Raw genomic sequence first — 21,860 nt, forward strand, 5'->3', positions numbered from 1 at the left:
TACATCGTCGATATGTACCATCGATCTCACGTGCTGACAATGACCACATCGCCGATACATGGCACCCATTTGGGGTACACTGGCACAGGAAATCCTAATTTATTTTTGCACGCTTAATTTCGGATACTATGACTGCACCAAGATTTTTTCGGACTCATTATCGGAAGCAGCTCATTGGATGTGCTAAACAATTATCCAAGTAAGCCTCACAGCGTCTACCCTCGTAGACAAATAAATCATCCTTAGTATCGAACTCCCTGCCAGGCGCTGCAAGAGGGCTCCCGGTTGAACCAACCTTTGCCTTCTCCATTCAACTATTATAAATCATCCTTAGTATCAAACTCCCTGCCAGGCGCTGCAAGAGGGCTCCCGGTTGAACCAACCTTTGCCTTCTCCATTCAACTATCAGCAAAGCTTACTCGTTTGACAACGCAAATATTCAAATCCTGCCAGATGCTTTCCCACTTAATCAATCTTGGACTTTCCATCCAACCACCAGCGAAGCTTACCCGATTAAAAAAGCAAAAAAAAAAAAAAAAAAAAAAGCGACATTTACCTATCGAACACCAATGAGTACATTGCAGCCCAAATAAATTTTCCCTTCGATGGCAAGATGTACCCATTCAATACCGCAAGTTACGCTTTCGCCGAACACTAACGGGCTCTTCGCAGATAAAACAATCTCAATTTTCCCTCCGATGGCTGGAGAGACTACCCATCTGGTGTCGCAAATTTTAATAAATATAATAAATGAAAATACAAATAAATATAGAAAATAAATAAATAAATAAATAATAAATAAAAAGACACCGGATGCTGGCCATAGCCTCCCGACCAGATAACCTTACCTTTTTTCAATCCTATGGCCGGCAAGGCTTCTCTCTTCGATGCCAAGAGCTTGAGCTCCCATCGGATGCTGACGAGAGCCTCCCGGCCAGACAACCTCACCTTTTCCATTCTGCGGCCAACAAGGCTTACCCGTTCGTTGCCTGAAGCTCACACTCCCTTCGGACGTAGGTGAAAGCCCCCGGCTACCTGCTTTTCCATTTCTGTCTTTCGTACGGAGAAGTTTACCCGCCCAACGCATGGAGTTAAGGCTCCCATCTAACGTAGGCGAGAGCTTCCCGGCTAGACAACCTTACCTTTTCCGTCCTTTGGCCAGCGAGGCTTAACCGTTCTATCCGGGAGCTAAGCTCCTGTCGGACGAAGGTAAGAGCCTCCCGGCCGGACAACCTTTTCCGTCCTTCAGCCAGAGAGGTTTACCCGTTCGATTCCTGGAGCTAAGCTCCTATCGGACGTCGGTCCGAGCCTCCTGGCTAGACAACCTGACCTTTTCCACCCTTGGCCAGCGAGGCTTACCCGTCCGATGTGAGTGCTCCCATCGGACGCCGGCGACAGCCTCCTGGCCAGCCAACCACGACCCTACTGTGTGTTTCAGGTTACTAACCTACAAGCAAGCTGCTTAAATGCTGCAAGTACCTAACACACAATAAACTCTCCTTCCTTCCTATGGTCACCAAGGCTAAACCGTCTCTTGCCAGGAGTAGCAAACTCCCTTAAACGCCGACGACAGCCTAACGACCACGCAAACTTACCTTTTCCAACCTACGGCCTGCGAGGCTCACCCAGTTTGTCCCCGCCGGACGCTGGCAAGAGCCCCCTGGCCACCTATCGTTACCTTTTCTGTCCGCCATCCGGAGAGGCTTACCCGTTCGATGCGCGTGCTCCCTTCGGACGCCGGCGAGAGCCTCCCGGTTAGACAACCTTACCTTTTCCTTTTCTATGGTCAGCGAGGCTTACCCGTTCGATGTGTGTGCTCCCTTCGGACGCTGGCGAGAGCCTCCTGGTCAGACTTGCTTTACGTTTCCACCCTACGGTCGGCGAGGCTTACCCGTTCGATGTGTGTGCTCCCTTCGAACGTCGGCAACAGTCTCTCGGCCACACAACTTACCTTTCCATTTTGACGGTAGGCGAGGCTTAACCGTCCGACGCCACGAGTCTCGTCCTCCCGCCAAATCCTGCAAAAAAAAAAAAAAAAAAACAAAACAAAAAAAAAAAAAAAAAAAAAAAAAAAAAAAAAAAAGCTACCCTCAGCTACTCTCACATCTTTTAACCCCGTCTGGCGAGGCTTACCCGTTCGATGTTCTGAGTTTGAGGCCCCATCGGATGCTGCGAGAGTCCTCCCAGTCGGGTTTTCCTTTCCAACCCTCCCCGTCCGCCGAGGCTTACCCGTCTGTCGCGTGCGCTCCCTTCAGACGTCTGGCGAGAGTCTCCCGGACGGGCCTATGCTTGCCAGCCGCAAGTGAATCTCATCCAGCCGATGCCGTGAGTCGGGATCTCCCTTCGGATGTTGCCAGAGTCCTCCTTGTCGGCTGGCCCAAAAGCTTTTTATCTGCCTAACCGAGAGGACCCAGACGTCCGTCATCCTGAGTCTCAATCTCCTGTCGGAGGCTTCATGGGCCCTCTCGGTCAGCGTTAGGCCCTTCACCCACTGAATAGCAGGGGCTATCAGCCAGTAGGGCCCGTACGCCGACACCGTGACCTATTCCGGTCGAGGCAACTCGGGTCCTCCCGGTCGGGCACCACAACCACGCCGCTCCTCCTCATCGGCCGGCAGGGCTCACCGATCCAACGCCAAAAAACTCCAGTTGAGCATCGGCCCGAGCCCTACCGACCGGGCGCCAACAACCACGTAGTTCACTAGCTGCAGCTGGTAGGGCCTACTCTCCCAACGCCCAAGTCGCTCCCTCCGGAGTACGTAGGCCCTTCCAGCCTGCCAACGAGATAACTTCTCAGAAACCAAATCAGCCCCCGCCAGTACTCTGCTTTTTGGGGGGCATTCTTTAAACTGGCGGCTGTCCTCCTGTACATTTTGCCTTTTTGGGGGGTACTCTAGCTTCGGGCAATTCCCGAGCTCGGAGCCCTTCCCCGGACAGCACGCCAAATACGCATACCATACCTCAGCTAATTATATGTAAGCGTGAACTAGTGAAATGTAATTATCTATGAAGATTCGGGAGGAGCGCGTCAGATACTTAGCCTAATCATCACAGGTGGACCACAATCAAGTAATCAATCCCACAGTATAAATATCGCTGACTTACCTCTATCCATTGACGGTTTATCAGCATCCCTCCTCCACCCCATCTCCTCACTTCAAGTTCACTTTACAATATACGGGGAAGGGGGGGTACTCTAGCTTCGGGCAATTCCCGAGCTCGGAGCCCTTCCCCGGACAGCACGCCAAATACGCATACCATACCTCAGCTAATTATATGTAAGCGTGAACTAGTGAAACTTGCCAGTTTATATAATGGAGCCTGAAGGGATCATACTTTTGGCATTTAGCACAGTGGACTACTTTTGCACATATTGATTTTTCTCTTTTTGTGGGTTTCTTGGATTACTAAATGAAAGATGGATGGATGCAGTTTAGTTTTGATAGTGTGTTTTCAAATGAGCAAAATGATAACTATTTTGACAAATTTAATTTACAAAATATGCATTTTTTATTCATTATATTTTATATTTTCATAATAAACCACCATATTCATATAATAATTATAATATTCAAAAAACTTGAATATAGGGATGCACAATATACAGAAATTTTTTTGCCACTGCGAATATTTTTTAATTACCTGTATATTTGAAAAACAATATATATATAATAACATTATTATTATTCTAATATTTAAAAACAGGATTAATATTATTTACAAATGCACAATATTCAGATTCTTTTTTGACACTGTTGTTTAGATTACCTATATATCTGCAAATAAATATATAAATAAAAATAACTACATTATTACCATTACACTGAATATTATTATTTAGGGATGCACAATATGCTAATTTAAACTAATATTCATATTTATCCAATTATTATTGATTCGATTTTTCTTATATTGGAAGCAGATATCAAGCATATTTTTTGCCTACTCTTTCAACATTTTCTTTTTAACTCAAACATTCATTATAAAGTTATATGATTATATATATTTTCTGCACAATCATTTTGATGCCTGATTTTACTTAAAATATTATTAACTACTATACATACATGTCACAAAAACAAACTTTTAATGGAAGATTTCTGTAATAAATTCACCTTTTAATGCAAACTTGTGCATGTAAAGTCAACAGATCCAATTGAACAATTTAACAAGCATGATATCAAGCACATCCACGCGCATCAAATTTATTTATATGTCCCACATTAAAACTGTCATGGACAAGCATTTTGGCTTTGACAACAAACACATTACATCTGCACGAGTCAATGACAACTGGGGCATCACCATGGAGACCAACAATCATTTGTATTTACAAAAAAAAAAAGGTCCGGGAGGCTGAGAAACGCTCAAGCTGTTTTTGGAGAGCACTCCACATGCATTACCAGAAGCCAGTTCTGCCCGAGAGAGTCTGAATGTCGCCCAATTACACATCTTGTTCCCTGCTGTAGAACCTTGTAGCTGTTCTTGGAAATCCTCTCTGCCTGCTCCAAATCCTCACATGCTTCCGCTGCTACTCCGAAAATAAAATGGTGAAGGCCATGATGATACAGCAAAACGCCACGTAAGGGCTTTTGCGCTCCCCTAAAAGGTAACGTGAAAGATGATTACCAAAAGAATAGCAAAAGAATAAACCATATATTAAAAAAAAAAAGAAAAAACAATGACATGGTAGCTTTTATGGCATTACTTGCCTATTCTTGCACATTTCCAGAATATTCCAAGAAACCTGAAGACAAAAGGAAAGGGGTTACAGTTAATGCTTGAGCAGATATCATTTGAACAATTATAACTGTGACCTGAAATCATCAGAAATAGAGCTCTGGAAACCACAAATGAATTAGCTTTAATCATTTAGATAAAATAAAAAAATACAAATATTACCAATAATATTAGTACATATGCAACATTTACATAGTATATCAAAAGATAACAGTGAAAAAAACAGACTTTCACTGTCTTAGGTTTACATTTCATTTGAATTCTGTTTTAATGTGATGAACTGACAGACACTTTTGGAGAAAGGTTTTATATTTTAAATTATTACGACAACTGCCCCCCCCCCATATTCCCTAAAGTAACCATAATTCACAACATTCATAGTTACTGTAGTTAGTGTCACAACTGTAAAACAAGAAAGAAAGAAAGAAAGAAAGACAGAGAGAAAGGTTCAGGATATGTAAGATGCCATGATGTCAGGATGTCTGCTCACCAATGCTGAATTTATTTGATCAAAAACACAATAAAAACAATAATATTGTGAAATATGGTTACAATTCAAATTAACTTGTTTTCTATTTAAACATATTTCGCAACATAATTCATTCCTGTGAGGCAAAGCTGAATTTCCAACATCATTACCCCAGTCTTAAGTCACATGATCCTTCAGAAATCACTCTAATATGATGATTTGAGCTGATTTCTAATTATCAACAATACTGAACAGTTGTGCTGCTTAATCTTTTTGTGATACATTTTTCCCATTGTATTTACTCTAGAAACCTTTTTTGACATTACAAATGTCTCTACTTACACTTCTGACCAATTTAATGAGGCCTTGCTGAATAAAAATATACACTTCTTTACTTTTTAACGGTAGTGTACATATATTTGTTTTCCTGGAAGAGAAAGGCTGTAATTGTGTATATCCTTTAAATGCTGATGTTGCAGTACTACAATTGGGCTTAAAATAAGACTGCACGAGTAAAACACAAAGCAGCGTGTCTGCCGACTGCTTGTCTAGGAAGCGTGAAGCATAAGATTACAGAGGGCAGAACTACAGATGACTGACGAGCTTCACAGGGCCTGAAATGTCACAACAGACGCCTGACAGAGCGGAGATCTACGAGCAGACGGGCATCTGGCCTGAACAGAAACAACAAACAGGTCAGCGAGAACATGCACTGGCAACAGCCTGCGCAGACCCCGGGAACAAACCCGAGCCTCTGTTTCCCCACGGCAAACAAAGCTTCAACACATCTCCCCAGTAAACGCTCTTTAGGTTTCGCAACCGTGGCATTTGGAACAATCCACAACTTAATATTTGATGTCTTTCAGACGATCGTTTACTTTGTGAGACACAGGCAAAGCTGCAAGTTTCTGCCCATCTACATTAAAGTAATTCACTGTAAACGCCAAAATGGACATCTTGGAAGTACGTCACAGTTTCTGGTAGCAAACAAGGCTCGGTTGTACTCGGTTTGAGGGGGTGCGAAAACCATTACTTTAATACGTAGCAACTCTGGCTAATTTGTCTTGGCTAATGCATGAGTTTGTTGAGATCAGATCGCTGGATGTGAATTATCTCCTTCATTTCCTGCTCCTGTCATGTGAAGTCCAGACATGTGGCGAACATCTTGATGCTCGAGTTCAATGTTAGACGGTCACTATTTCACAGACGTATCCCCAAAACAAACGGTGTCCAATGACACTCAACTTAGATCAAATGAACAAAGATTGTAAATAAAGACTTTGGATTATTAACAGAAAAAGGGAGTTTATTTTTTTGTTAACAATTTGGCCGTGAGAAAGATATCTTGGCAACATTTTTCTGATTGTTTCTGGGAATTAACGGAAGATGTTTCTATTAAAGTGTTTGTATGAAACCATAAAACAGATCCAGGCCTGTTTGGAAAACATCTCGGACCTTTAAACCACAAGTCTTTTGGTGGCTTCAAGGAAAAGTTCAGCCAGAAATGAAAATTGGCTGAAAATGTACTCCAAGATGTAGATGAGTTTGTGTCTTTATCAGATTTGGAGAAATGCATTAAATCAATTGTTTACCATTGGATCCCCTATAGTGAATGGGTGCCGTCAGAATGAGAGTCCTAACAGCTGATAAAAACATCACGGTAAACAAGTTAACCAGTGGAAAAGCCAATCCTATTTTTACTCTCACATACAAATTCACTGACATATGTCAAATATTATTTTTTTGCTTGTAAACAGTGCTTAATCTGTGCATATTTCTCTCCTGATTCAACGAGGTGACATTTTCACTGGAGAAACATGCAGATTTTTGCTTCACAAGATGTTAACTGATGGACTGGAGTGGTGTGGATTATTGTGATGTTTTTATCTGTTGTTTGGACTCTCATTCTGACGGCACCCATTCACTACAGGTGATCCGCAGGTGAGCAAGTGATGTAATGCTGAATTTCTCCAAATCTGATGAAGAAACAAAACTCATCTCTACCTTGGATGGCCTGTGGCTGAGTAATGTTCAACAAAATTTCATTTTTGAATGATCAGAATGTCTGTAAACATACCCTGTTTTGTTCTTATCCAGCAGGCTGGGAGCGAGAGCTCGTATATACGCGCAGGTGCAGATGAGCAGCAAGATGACTGTCAACAGACTCTGGAAATTAAATATGGCAGACTGCAAGAGACAGAAAGAGAAAATAAATTATTACTCACTTATTAATATAAAACTAAATTTCTAAAACACTGTGACCCAAAAAAGTTAAATAATGAATGCACATTTAAAAAGTTTAAATTTGTTTAGATATAGTTTAGTTTATACTTTGATAAAAAACTGACTTTAGAAAAAATTATATGTTTGGGCAAAACCTTGACATTAGTTTTGGCATAACAACTGAGTATGTATTCATATTAAGCTTAGTGTTGTTAAGTACTTGGTAATTTAAAGTATTTTTTTTTTTAAATGAATGTAAAAATCCACTGTGATCTAGTGATATGTATAGTATTACACAGAAAAAAATTAATTTACATGTTTTCTATCAGAGTGATTTCTATGTCTATGCTATGATATCCCTAACCATAACAACTTCGTCTGTGTTTTAAGATGTTTTGATTTTATAAGTAACAACCATAACTGTCCAAACTGATCAAACATTTTAACTGATTTTACTCCGACATATGACATTAGAGTCTATAAAGCTTTAAATATTACAAAAATGAATAAATAAATAAAATACTGTTATCAATAAAAGTCCACATGTGACATTTTTTTTTTTTTTTGGCAGATTCTATTTTTGTTATTATTTTTATTTTATTTTAAGGGACTGGATTAAAAGTATCTCAACAAACTGCCAGAAATTTTTTTTTTTTTTTGTGCATTTTATGAAAAAAGTTAAAAGCTCCCTGGGGCAGAATTAATTTGTTACCGACTTATTTGATTACAAATTCAGATTACTACAATTTAAAATTTAATTTAAATCAGTTTTCTGTTCTGATGCATTTTAAAACCGAATTTATTCACGTGATGGCAAAACATGTATTCTTTAGAATTTTCATATTTTCATTTTAACATTGTACCTATAACTTTGATCTTAACTGTACATTTTTGCATAAATAATATTTAATTGCCAGAATTTTTTTTTTTTTTTTTGCATTTGATAAAAAGGTAAATACTTCCCAAGGCAGCATTTGTTAGTTATCTGATCAAAAATACGTAATAAAAATAAAAATTGCATTATTATAAATTGTTATTGCGATTTGAAATAACTGTTTGTTTGATAATATTTGAATATATTTTAAAATGTTATTTATTCCATTACTCTGTGTTTTTAACTTTTTCACAATAACTTTTAGAACTGAATTATGTGGTTGCATAAATAATAATCGCCATAAAAGACGTGTTATGTTGCAGTCTGAGGAGTTCAAGGGCCTGTTCTCTCTGCCAACTCACACTCGTAGCAGTAACGTTACAGAACTCTGTCAAGTATTATATTCAACAGAAGTCATGAATGACAGCCCAGCATTGTGCAGAACAGACCGGTGTTGGCACACATGAGCACAGACTCATACATTGATCAACACGACCAGCTGCTTTCTGTTGTCTCCTGCAGAATTTCTCCTCACATCGCTTTTATTTTCACTGCAGCGTGGACGGATATATCGCTAACGTTACATCTGACAGAACGCGACGACATTCAGGCGAATTCAATCAAGCTGACTGCTCGTTTCTACTTCACTTGTACAAACTTTTCCAGAATAACAGCTTTATACTTACCATCTTGGTATCACCGGCCAGCCAACTCACACTTCCGGTGTAGGGTGGAAATGACGTCACCGGTACGGCAGCCTGGAAGCGCGAAGTGTCGAAAAGCCGGATGTGAAAGGAAAACGAAATCTGCAGAATTGTTTTAGTTTGACTTACAATTCATTTAACTCCCAGCATCCATTTTCTTTCGGGATGAGGTGAGATTTTGCACGTGTATACTCACTGAGATCGTGATATGAGGGAAACGCACTTGTTTATGATATGATGTTGTTTGTATTCTCTGTTGAAATGTTTCCTGTCATAAACAAAACACATTCTAATATTCTTTGCTATTTATAAAACAACACACCTACAATATATAAACAATCCAGAAATAAGGAAACAGGAGAGTTCATATTTCATATTTCATGTTTGTCATATTTAGCAGAAATATAGGGGCAGCGTTGAAGAGGGTTTTGTTGTCAACGTGTTAGGGAACTTGAAATCTTGTAACGTAACGTTATTTGTTTTGAGTCTACACAGAAAAGCACCATGGTAACCATAGTCAGTATAGTTTTAACAAGAAAACTATAATATTAATAATAAATAATTCAACAAATAACAATATTATATGTTATATTTATATTTTATGTATTGCTGATATAATAGTCTTCAGTGCAAAACATAAGACAAGTGACCACATCAAATTAAAATGATAAAATATACATAGAATGCATATTAAATGCAGGTAAAGTGCCTACATTAATGTTTCATATAACTTGTCTAGATAAAATGTCAGAATTTGATTGAAATAATGTTCAAACCTCAATCAGTTTAACAAATACGTATATGTAAAAAATTATTTGACAAAATTCTGTATTTATTGCGATCTATAAACGAATAAGTGATCATGCTAATTTTTATTATATTTTAAATGATTAAAAATGTCTTGCTGACAAATGGCTAAAACCAGTAATTAATTGGAATTAATCATTCAAAATGACAATTAATTCATATTTTGGGGCTGCACTATGATCCAAATAGAGTTTGGATTGTCATCTAATGATTTGGGTTGTAACTATGCCAGGCAATATTTTATGATTTAGAATCTATTGTTACATTGTTAAACTAATTTTTTTCAGTAATCCTTGTTCAAACTATATGATATACATAATTTGTAGCTCAGAAAAAAAAAAGTAGACAATTTAAATGTATGAAAAAAATTAAAGCTGTAATAAACTTATATTATTTTATATATAGAAACATACTATCTCATCTAAACTGGCATAGAGCAAGACTGTCAGTTCCTTTTTTCTACACAAATATGTCATTATACTGATCAGACTGAGGCTTTAGTTGCAGTGCTGTCTACTTCCTAGCCAGTGATGCTCTTTAATGATTCTGTCGCTCTAAAATTTTGTGTATGGATGTACAAAACACAAGCCATTTGTTTCAGCAATCTCTTTTCATTGAGGATTAGCATTTTTTCCCCTCTAAAAACTAGACTAGACTACACTAGAAATTATGGTTCTTTTCCCTTAAAAATAGACTTGGAGAATTAATTCATTGTGTTTTGCTTCCAACCGCTGATGACTTTGGGGAATAGGAGATGGTGCTCTAATCAGCAAGCCAGAAATAAATCTTTAGCTTTTGATGGATTATGAATATCTCTATTCATGGTTGATATATGGAGAGAATGTTGCTCAGATAATTTACTGGGAATCTGTTTAATTATATTGGTAATATTCTATAATAATGTAATGGGGCGAAATAAAATGTCCAGATATGTCTTTCATCACTGAAGAACCTATTTGTTTGCACCACTATGCAAGAGAGAACTGACTGTAAAACGGGTGTTTTTTTTAGGGTCACTTGTGCATATTTCATAAACTTCCTGAAAGAGATTGTCAGTTGTGTAGAATGTCAGTCTTGTTTAGACAAGAGGGTTTTGTTGAGATGGTCGAGAGACCATCTGTGGACCATCGATGGAGTGCTTTAGAGTGGAATGTGTCTTAATTACACCTCAGTCAGTGTCGTAACTTCAGAAGCTCTCCAATATATTATTAAGCAACCAATAATCTCTTATGACTGGTAGTGTTTGTATGACCCACGCCTTCGTGATTATAAATCCATTTTGTCAGGTTTTGGACCATTTAAAATAGCACAGGCTTACAGGTATTTGACACTGAAGACTGGAGTAATGATGCTGGAGACTAAGCTTTGTATCACGGGAATATGTTACATTTTAACATATATTCAAAGAGAAAACAGTGACATTTTTAAAACAGAAAACAAATAAATGGTAAATATTAAATATAATATTCAATATTTTTACTAGCAGGTGAATATCGCAGACTTAAAAGATCAAGAGAAGCAAAAATTCTTCATTCAGCAACCCAAGCAGTTTTGTTTTGTGTTTTCTTTTCTTCTCGTGTTATCACTATTCCCCCATCCTGAATTCCTTATCTTCTCTCATTCCCTGATCCCTTTTATGGAAAGTGACCTGGGACCCCCTTTCTATACTTCACCACCTTTTTAGAAGAACAGCTTTCTCTCATCCGCTGTTACCCAGGCCAGCCAGATACTGCTGGAAAGAGAGCAGCCGTGTCACACAGCCACGTTCTAGATGAGACTGTGGCACTTAAATCTTGTTTAGTTTGGCCGGTCTAAAACAGCCTGAGGCTGTGGATGAATATCTGGGTAGCTACTGTATATTGAACATCTTGAGGAGTGTGCTGCATCCAAACTTTCCACGCTGACCCCTTCTTGGCTTCTCGGCCACATCTTAAGAGAATTCTTTGTCTTATTTGTCAAAGCTCCTTCTCATATTCCTATTGGCTTTGCAGCATCTGTCATTACCGAGGGCGAAGAATCACCTCTGTGCAGATGTTACTGTAGCTAATGAATGGCCGTCCTGTTCCCTCAGAGTGTGTACTGTGTCAGTCTTTGGATAATGCGACCCCGCTGTATGTTTATGCCACGGTTTACATAAAAGTCATGTCAAGAATAGCAACAATTGGTTATGATGCACGACGGGAAGGAAACAGATGTAGACTGTTCGCTGAGGGTTTTGGACATGTTGATTATCAGTTTGACAAGCGAGTTAAAATCAGTCGATGTATGCTGTCCCTCACCTTTCCCCTCGCCGCTGCACATCGTCAGCGCTGACCTGAGAGGTCGGCCGTTTCTCACACATCACTCGCTGGATTTTCTGACTACTGTGAGGTCTGATCCATCCGTTAGTAGCCTGCTGTGGAGTTTGTAGAAACTTCCACAAACTTCTACATGTTCACTGACCTTTGCTTGATAATTTAAAATCTATCAGGAGTATAGTAATCTCCACTCATTGTATATAGTTTTTAATAATATAATTGATTTATTCACATAGTAAATACATGTGAATACAATTATTGAATAATTCATGCATATAATTTTTTTATGTAATATATGATTATATATTTTTTATTATGAAATAATTATATTAATGCAATTTTATTAAATTAAAATATATAATACATATTAGTTTAAATTTATGTATATCTAATATATATATATATATATATATATATATATATATATATATATATATATATATATATATATATATATATATATATATATATATATATATATATATATATATATATATTAGGGGTGTAACGATACGCGTATTCGTATTGAACCGTTCGGTACGAGGCTTTCGGTTCGGTACGCGGTACGCATTATGTACCGAACGGTTCGTTGGACTAATTAATTAAATTTGGAAAATAAAAAAGGTGTGTGAAATATAATGTTATGCGTTCAACAAGGTAGCCCAATAACCCAAACGACGTAACAGGCAATGCCCCTGACACCCCCGAAGAAAAAAAAACACCAACTTATATGTTTATGTTAGGCTACTCAGTCAGGCGCTCGCTCACTCAGTACGCGCTGAAGGCTCGGTACGGAGCCCCGCACGTCACCTGTAGGAGAGAAAAAAAATCAATCCGTGGCGACGGTTTTGCAATCCGTCCCCTCAGTTTATAAACCGTGCTCATGAATTAATAAACTGTTCACTCGGTTTAACAAATCGTACCCAGGATTAACAAACCGTGCCCACGAATTCCCAGTCCGTGCGTTTAGATTGTGTAAACCGTGCCCTCGGTTTTTGAATCCGTACCCACGAATTCATAATCCGTGCGCACGCTTTCGCAATCCGTTCCCTCGGATTTGAAAACTGACACGCATTTTACACTTAACAGTGAAACATGCATCTAACTCCGGCAGGTGGGGTGAGGTGGGTGGAGCTTAGTATAATAAAATCACAAAAATCTTCATGTTAAGAAAGAATTGTACACAAGCATTTCCAAAACTGTCCAAAGGTTATTTAAAAATAAAGCAATTCACAAATTATTTTATGACAAATATTTTTACTGTCTTGTACTCATTTATTTAGCCTACAAATTAAAATTATAAAAAATAACTTTATTTTTATTTGTATCATTATTATATATTATTAAACAGGTTATGCATAAGAATCTTTTATCCAAAATAACTTACAAAAGAGGAAAAAATTACTCCAGAGTCAGTCACAATGCCAGGTTTATTGCACAATAATAATCAAGTGCTATTATAGATTATCAGCAATTGAACAAGATTTTAATGCGCATCTTTCTTATTAAATCTTTGTATTCCACCTCGTACTACACTTGATAGAGAATCACTTAAGACACTTTGCTGTAAACCTATTCCACATAATAATATTCAATAAAACTGTATGTTAACACGTAGGAGTTTGCTGCATGAATCCGTGAGTACGGTTTACAAATCCGAGGGAACGGATTGCGAAAGCGTGCGCACGGATTATGAATTCGTGGGTACGGATTCAAAAACCGAGGGTACGGTTTACAAAATCTAAGTGCACGGATTGGAAATTCGTGGGCACGGTTTGTTAATCCGTGGGCACGATTTGTTAAATCGAGTGAACAGTTTATGAATTCGTGAGTACGGTTTATAAACTGAGGGGACGGATTGCAAAACCGTCGCCACGGATTGCTTTTTTTTCTCCTACAGGTGACGTCCCGGGCTCCGTATACGGACATCACCGCAGCGAATGGTGCATTTACGTTATAGCCGCGGATATGAGACCTTACTCTGTAGTGGAAAACGCAGGTTTTAAGAACATGCTTAATGTAATTGAGCCCCATTACAATATTCCTTCACGAGCCCATTTCAGACAGACCGTAATTCCTGCTTTGTTCCAAAAAACATAAGCCCAAATAGAGAACCAATTGAGTAAAAACACACTAAATATAAAGAGTTATAGAGTTCCATATAAAAAGAGTTACATCTTTGTATTTGTTCATAACCACTACAACAATATTACATTTAATTTTTAAAAAAAAATTTATAAGGAGCTATTTTTGTTTTATACAGTATGCTGCTAAGAAAACACCATAGAAGATGGGTAAAGAATAGCTCCATCATTGTTCAATGTAAAAAAAACACATACTTTGTTAGTTTTAATAAATAAAACATTTTTTAAAAAATCAAGGAAATTTATCTGCCAATTTTTTCTTTTTGCTGTATCTAAAACGTACCGAACCGTACCGAACCGAACCGTGACATCAGTGTATTGAACCGAACCGAACCGTGAATTTTGTGAACCGTTACACCCCTAATATATATATATATATATATATATATATATCAAAAATAAAATTAGGCATATCTTTTTTAATATCTAATTAAAATAGTATATATTCTAGTTATTTTCATTCTATTATTTTTTTAGTATTTTAATGACCAAATTAACCATCTGTTTTTCACAATGTATATTTATAAATATTAGTGCAGATACTATTGAAGTTGTTGAATTATGTTTGTTCATTCTTACAGATTTAATAGAATGCAGCATGTATTGTGGTCATTTTCTTTGTTTTTGAGCTGTGTGTGATGTTATTATGATCACTTTTTTCTGCAGGTGTTGCAGCACTAGCGTGCGTCAGATCTCCATTGCCTCTCAGCCTCATCGCACATTTTTTCTTAAGCTAGAGTGGGCTAAGGATCTTGGATCTGGCTTTGTTATACTTCTGTCTGATGGCTTGTCTGCGTGGAGTGGTGAAGGTACTAGGACATCAAATGATTCCATTTAAATGACATGAAGCGCCTTCAGAACTGCCACGTTTCAAACCACAGTTTCGTTTGTTAGTTTCAGAAGAGGATGTGTCCCGTGAAGCCCAGGAGATCGAGATGGATCTGGAGAGGTATGTTGGTGACCTGCACCTGGCTCTGACCGGAGAGGGACCAGCAGCAGAGGGGGAATACAGCTTCCACCTGACACCTGAGAGACCCGGCCGCCCCATGCTGCAGCTGTCTTATGAGAAGGTGCAGAACGACATCTCGGTGAGTGGCACGCCTGAGACCGCTACACAGCACTGCGTGATGTAATAGTCTCGCTGATTGACACACGCTCTCACATAGTATGCAGTTAGGGTACAAAATGAACACACATCAGGTGCCAGATGTTAAAGTTAAAATGGAGTTTTCAGAAACTGCAGCGTTACGTCAGCGTAAGTCAAATTGTAAGAATTATTATATGGCCGTGATGATGGAAGTGACTTGACTGAACAACTATGTTTAAAGTTGAAAGTTGACATCAAAATATATCCTGGATTCTTTTTCTCTGATATGATGGATGGATGGATGGATGGATAGATAGATAGAACTTTGTAACGTATTTGATTTATGGTTTTACAGCCTTTTTTTCCTAGTTATCACTGAACAAATATGCAGTGTTTAACTAAAATATTATTATTATTTTATGATTATAACATTTAGCCTATTTAAACATCTTCTAACAGTCCATGCCGATTTCATTGTATAGGCAGTGCTTCGAGATGTAGTGCGGTTGTGCTTCGAGCAACGTGAGTTCGAGTCCCAGCTTGGGGACCTTTCGTGATCCAATAAATAGATATTTAAGTATCTAAATTAAAACAGTAAGGGTTCCTACGCAATTTAGAAATATGGAAATTTATTTAAGTAATTTCCAGGAAATGCATGAAAAAAGGTTCATGCACTAAAACTATTTTATTTGTGCTTACTTCATTCATAATCTCATTTAGCTACTTTGCACACTTGTTACTGCGTTGTAATTTTAGAGGATTATGTAAAACAACATGAATTCCTTTGGCTCACCGGATCCTGCAGAGTTAAAAAAATATTTCACTTAAGTAATTTGCAGGTCTGGAAAACTATTTTGACTATTTGCCCTGTTCAGTGTTCTATAATATAAAATTAATAATTTCTAAAAAATAAATTTATCATACAAGGAGCAAGATTTCATGACAAACATTTAGTGAATGAATTAATTCAAGACTAACATTTCATTATGCAGAACTATTTAAACGAGTCGTTTTTGAACGTCACTAAACAAAAGTTCATATGCCATGCAAACTAGCAAAAGTTAAGGAAGCAAACATGTAGGCGTAGTCTCGCTGTGCTTACTCATTCGTGTATCATACCGTAGCCTATAAGGTTTAAATAGTAGAACAAATAGTAGAACGTGTATAATGTAATATTTTAGGTAATATCAGCCCTACTCTTGCCAAGCTCTGATTTCTGAGAGATGTACGGCGTGGCAACAACAATGCTGTGTTTTTTTTTTTTTGTTTTTTTGCTGATCTGCGCTATTTCCATTCATAAAGTTTACGTCCATTCACTTCGCACACTCATTGAGTGAATTCAGAGGTTTGTGTAAAATATTGCGCTGATCCCCTGGCTCACCTGTGAATCTAGTAAACACCAGACTGTGCTGCAGCATCAGCAGAATATTCAGGCAGAATTATTCGTTTTATCTGTTATTCATTTTTGATGCCATTATTCGCAACGTATACATAATAAGGTATTCGGCCTCGGGCACACCCCTAATAGATAGATACACTTTAGATGCTGACTGGGTGGATAGAATGATGAATAGAAAGATGGATAGAATGATAGAATGATAGATAGATAGATAGATAGATAGATAGATAGATAGATAGATAGATAGATAGATAGATAGATAGATAGATAGATAGATAGATAGATAGATAGATAGATGGATAGATAGATAGATTTTTTTTTTAATTCGTTCATTCTTTGTGTTCTTGTTGGTTCGCACCGTTCATTCCCATGTCCCTCTCCTGCACTGGTTCCTCTATGAGAACACATCTGTTTCATGGATGAGAGAAAGAGTGTGCGATCTCTGCTTGCTTGAGGCTCTAGTGAACGCGTGATTGGCCAAAATCGCTCTCAACACTTAACCATTCCCAGAGAACTACCGCTCTTTATGTCGAGCTTTAAAGGAGGTTCCCCTCGTTTGATCTCCTGCCAAGCTCAAGGGTGCCGAGGAACTCCAGTGTCTGGGAAGTCTTCGGTAAACTCTAACGTCAAGACCAGGTCACGTAGTATGTTTCTTACTGTACTGGATTTGTTGATGTTAAATTCATCCATCGTTTCCATCTGTGTGGTGCAATGTCTGTTTGTAGTGAAATAGTGTGGCATAATTACTGAAGCCTAGAGAAGATGAAGCTGACATAAGGTTTGCTTTGTCTAAAACGGGTCTCAAGAGAGGATACCTTCCCTCTGAACGTCTCATCTCCATTTCAGACCTGTCTTAAATTGAAGCCAATTTTAAACGCTCATTTTTATGGGATTAAGTGAGGCCTTTTTGACATGTAGTGCCGGAGATGTAAAGATGTGCTATTACTGTACTGTAAACCTGCACCACATACTCCCCTGAGGATGCCTTCCATATGTACAGATCTATGCTCACCAAGTCTGCATTTATTTGATAAAAGAAAAAAGTAAAAACTGTAATAATGTGAATTGTTATTACAAATAAAAATAAAAATGTTCTTTTTTCATATTTTTCTGAATGTAATTTATTGCAAGGCTGAATTTTCAGCAGCTGGATAAAAACCTCTGGCAAATGTGTATGTAAAAACTGAAAAATGACCTTAAAATAAATATTTAGTAAAATGTTTTATACATTTAATAAATGAAAATTATCATGAAATAGACTGTATTGAAAAAAAAATACAAATACAGTTTAAATTAAAATGGTTTTGGAAATTTTCCCTGTGGTCCCTCTCAGAACAGACTTGTGGCCCATTTTTGGGAAGTGACCCTCCAGCTTAGTACCACTGATACATACATGCATACATACATGCATACATACATATATATATATATATACATACATACATATATATATATATATATATATATATATGGGGAGGGGTTATATTGGTGCCGTGACCCGTATGGGAGTGAGGTTTAGGGGGGTAAGTGTGAGTAGGTGCTTGTGAACAGACTTGTGGCCCATTTTTGGGAAGTGACCCTCCAGTTTAGAACCACTGATACATACATACATAAAATGGGGAAGGGGTTATGCTGGTGCCGTGACCCGGATGGGAGTGAGGTTTAGGGGGGTAAGTGTGAGTAGGTGCTGTGCAGGTAAACCTCACTCCCCTGATCTCAAGAGATGCACTAGCGATTGATGCTAGTGGCTGCAGTCATTTAGCCTCCTTGTTAGTGTGTCCGCCTCTCATGCCGGAGACCCAGGTTTGTAGTTAAGTTGTCAAGTATTTAAGTTGTTTCGTAGGCTTGGATTGTGGTGAAATTCTTATAAACTGTCTGTGATTTTCTTAAATTTCAATAACGTCCTGTTGCTCAACTCAATCGACGAAATCATGTTCATCAACGTCAGGTCATTTCTCCTTTTTTGCTGCCACAGTAGATGTGACTGCATGGAAATGTCAAGGGTCTGTTTTGGAAAAAGGGAAACTGGCCCTTGGTAGGGGAGGAAAGTTCAACCAAATGTGTAAAAGATTCTTCATTAGGTTGATTGCTAACATTTTGTGGCCTTCTTCTTGTGTGTCATTTGGAATTAATATTGCACAATTAAACTGGCAACCATGATAAAAGTATCATGTATAGTTCACTGCCCTTGAAATGTTTGGGGTAGTTTGGGTTAAATTGAAAGTGATTGTAAAGACATTTAGAACGTTACAAAAGATTTCCATTTCAAATAAATGCTGTTCTTCAAAACTTTATATTCAAGATTCCCGAAAAAATCAACACTGATGATAATAAAAGAAATGTTCCCTTAGCAGCAGATCAGACTTAGAATGATTTCTAAATGATCATGTGTCACTGAATACTGCAGTAATGATGCTGGAAATTTGCATCACATGAGTAAATTATGCTTACAATATATTCAAATAAAAAGCAACAATTTGGAAATCTTATAATATACTTTTTATTATTTCATATAAAATATTACAGTTTTTCTGTGTGTTTTTTTTAAGTGCATTAAATTACCATTAAGACTTCTAGGCTTACAGAAAGCTTTTTTTCAGACTTTCTTGACTTTTGAATGTGTTCAGGGCTCCTGTATCTTCCCACAGACATGTCTGAGCTCCCACGCTGTAACTTATCCATTGATTCTCTTGTGTAAAGCTGTTTTAGACATTTGACGTTTCTCCGCTTACATCCTTGGCTCCATACTGTATGCTTCAAAATCTGGACCAGTGCTCTTATGTATTTGTTATTGTGCTGGTGCTAGGATTTAGTAAATATATGAGGTAATAAATGGACTGCTGAGACATGAGTATCCTGTTCAATATTACATAAGGTAAAGTCATTATTACATAATAAAGTCATTAACTATATTGTATTTTTAGTCATATTTTCTAAAGTGAACAAGCCCCTAATGTTATTATTGGAATAGTTCACCTAAACATTTTAATTAGCTGAAAATGCACTCACCCTCAGGCCATCCAAGATGTAGATGAGTTTTGTTTCTTGATCAGAACAGATTTAGAGAAACTGACCATTTCATGACTTGCTCACCATTAGATCCTCTGCAGTGAATGGGTGCCGTCAGAATGATAGTCCAAACAGCCAATAAAAACCCACAATCACAATAATCCAGAAGTAATCCACACCACTCCAGTCCATCAATTAATCACTTGTGAAGAGCTACATGTTTGTAAGGAGCATACTGATCATTTTACTGATCATCACTGATCTGTGTTTTAAACTTTAAACCTTTGTTTCAAAATACCAGTCTATAATCCATTATAATGCTTTCTCCAGTGGGGAAAAAGTGCATCTCCTGTTGTGCTCTCACATCACTTTTATGCTGGAGAAAGCAATATCGTTGATAGAAGACTCGTATTTTAGCCAGAAGTGTTGGTTTAATTTAAAATGCCTTAATGGTGGATTTGTTTCTTACAAACACACAGTTTTTTGCTTCACAAGTAGTTAATTAATGGACTGGAGTTGTGTGGATTACTGTGATGTTTTTATCAGCTGTTTGGACTCTGATTTTTGACGGCACCCATTCACTGCAGCAGATCCATTGGTGAGCAAGTGATGTACTGTTAAATTTCTCCAAATCTGTTTCAATAAGGAAACAAACTCATCTTGGATTGCTGGAGGATGAGTACATTTCAGGTGAACTATTCCTTGAAACCTCTTTACGTACTCAAATTGTGCAGCTAGTTTAGGAGAGGTTTGTGATTGTGGTTATTTTCTACATTTTAGAAGCCATAGCTCCTGAAGGGAAGTTACTTTCTAAGTAATGACAGACTGTTATTTGTTTGTGGTTTTCTTCAAGCTTCCAGTGGTGCTGGAAAGACACAGCTGCTGCGTTCTTCAGTGCAACAGCTGAAAGAAGACCCTTAAAGGCTCATGCGCAAATGGTCAGGTTGAGGTTTGGGAAAGCAGGTGTTTGGCCTGCCAGGACAGCTCAGGCACAAGCGTTTGAAGACGGCACTTTCATTACAATATCCCTCTAAATTCTTAGGGACACCCTGACTTCTGTTTCCTAAAGCTTGTATTACTCCCCACTCATGTTCCTTACAGGTGGGCTGGCAATGTCAAAGTACAAACATGCATTTTCTGGAACAGCTGAGGTTGCATGTGATGACACAGTGGTATTCCTACTGCAATATCAAATGGGTATTACAAATTTCAGTAATTTTGGAGAAACACTATGGTAATACTGAGTCATTAAAAGGTCAAATCATGGAAAGTAGGATGTCTGTTACCCGTTTGAAATAGTTCAGTATGATATATTGACTATAACAATAATTAATATATATATATATTAAATAAAATAGCCTGATTGGACTATCAATCTCACAGTCGAATATTCGCGGGCTGTTATGATTATGCCATTCTGACTATATGTGAGCGCTCAAGTGTCTGATTTCACATAGAACTTGCTGTTTTCTCCCAATAAGTTAATATACAGCCTATTATGATAAAGCCGGTATAAGAATCTGAAAAGAAAGAGGCTTCAAACAAATATTTTAAAGTGTGTGAATAAATCCAACCACCCTTTTAGATTTATGTTTCACTTTCCATAATCCATGACCGACAGAGGAGCATCTTGGCGGCAGGGATTTAAAACTTTACCAAGACTCAAACTGACACAGGCAGAGACTGGATTTTTTCGAACGGGTAGGGTACAAGTGATTTTAAAACATTTCAGCCAGTGTATATATATATCGTGGATATATTATTTACCTGATATAAGATGCATTTGGTTTTGAGTCTAGTGCTTCATTATAGTACTACAGTGATATCTCTTCAGCGCGCAGCACGAGCAGGTCAAACAAAGCAGAAAATTAATAAATGTGACTGGGACTGTCACACACATACCATAATAATGAGAACACCTTTATAATAAAACGCTGTGATTTTTTTGAGTTTAGCTGCTGTGTTTCTGCACATTGTTTTGTGAAGAACGTGTCCACAAAAGGAGTTCGCATTCAGAGTCGCCACACAGGTTCATTTGCATTCGGCTCTTTTTAAAAAAATAGCCTATAAGTCCTAATATTAACTTTATATTGTATAAATAACGAAGC

The 21,860-nt window shown here is 37.8% G+C and overlaps 2 protein-coding genes across 2 annotated transcripts in view; one reads left to right on the forward strand and one right to left on the reverse strand.

The window, feature by feature from the left end:
* Positions 1-4,096: 4,096 nt before the first annotated feature.
* Positions 4,097-9,076, reverse strand: tmem167a (transmembrane protein 167A). Its single transcript, XM_026274436.1, has 4 exons — positions 8,992-9,076; positions 7,286-7,395; positions 4,712-4,746; positions 4,097-4,601 (listed from the first exon to the last, which is right to left on the reverse strand). Exons 1-4 carry the CDS (start codon positions 8,992-8,994, stop codon positions 4,531-4,533), a joined length of 219 nt encoding a protein of 72 aa, XP_026130221.1. The 5' UTR covers positions 8,995-9,076; the 3' UTR covers positions 4,097-4,530.
* Positions 9,059-21,860, forward strand: part of xrcc4 (X-ray repair complementing defective repair in Chinese hamster cells 4) — a 33,717-nt gene continuing 20,915 nt past the window's right edge. The window contains exons 1-3 of the mRNA XM_026274407.1: positions 9,059-9,179; positions 14,924-15,066; positions 15,152-15,345. Of these exons, the coding sequence (XP_026130192.1) occupies positions 9,175-9,179; positions 14,924-15,066; positions 15,152-15,345 (342 nt within the window). The 5' untranslated portion in view covers positions 9,059-9,174. The remainder of the gene's footprint in view (positions 9,180-14,923; positions 15,067-15,151; positions 15,346-21,860) is intronic.

The sequence above is a fragment of the Carassius auratus genome, chromosome 10, assembly GCF_003368295.1.
Source record: "Carassius auratus strain Wakin chromosome 10, ASM336829v1, whole genome shotgun sequence".
NCBI classification, from domain to species: Eukaryota; Metazoa; Chordata; class Actinopteri; order Cypriniformes; family Cyprinidae; genus Carassius; species Carassius auratus.

Excerpts from the sequence above, each read along its gene's own strand:
- tmem167a (XM_026274436.1), bottom strand. Across the intron at positions 4,747-7,285 it reads CTGGATAAGAACAAAACAGG|GTTTCTTGGAATATTCTGGA; the intron begins GTATGTTTACAG and ends TTTTGTCTTCAG. Across the intron at positions 4,602-4,711 it reads CTGGAAATGTGCAAGAATAG|GGGAGCGCAAAAGCCCTTAC; the intron begins GCAAGTAATGCC and ends GTTACCTTTTAG.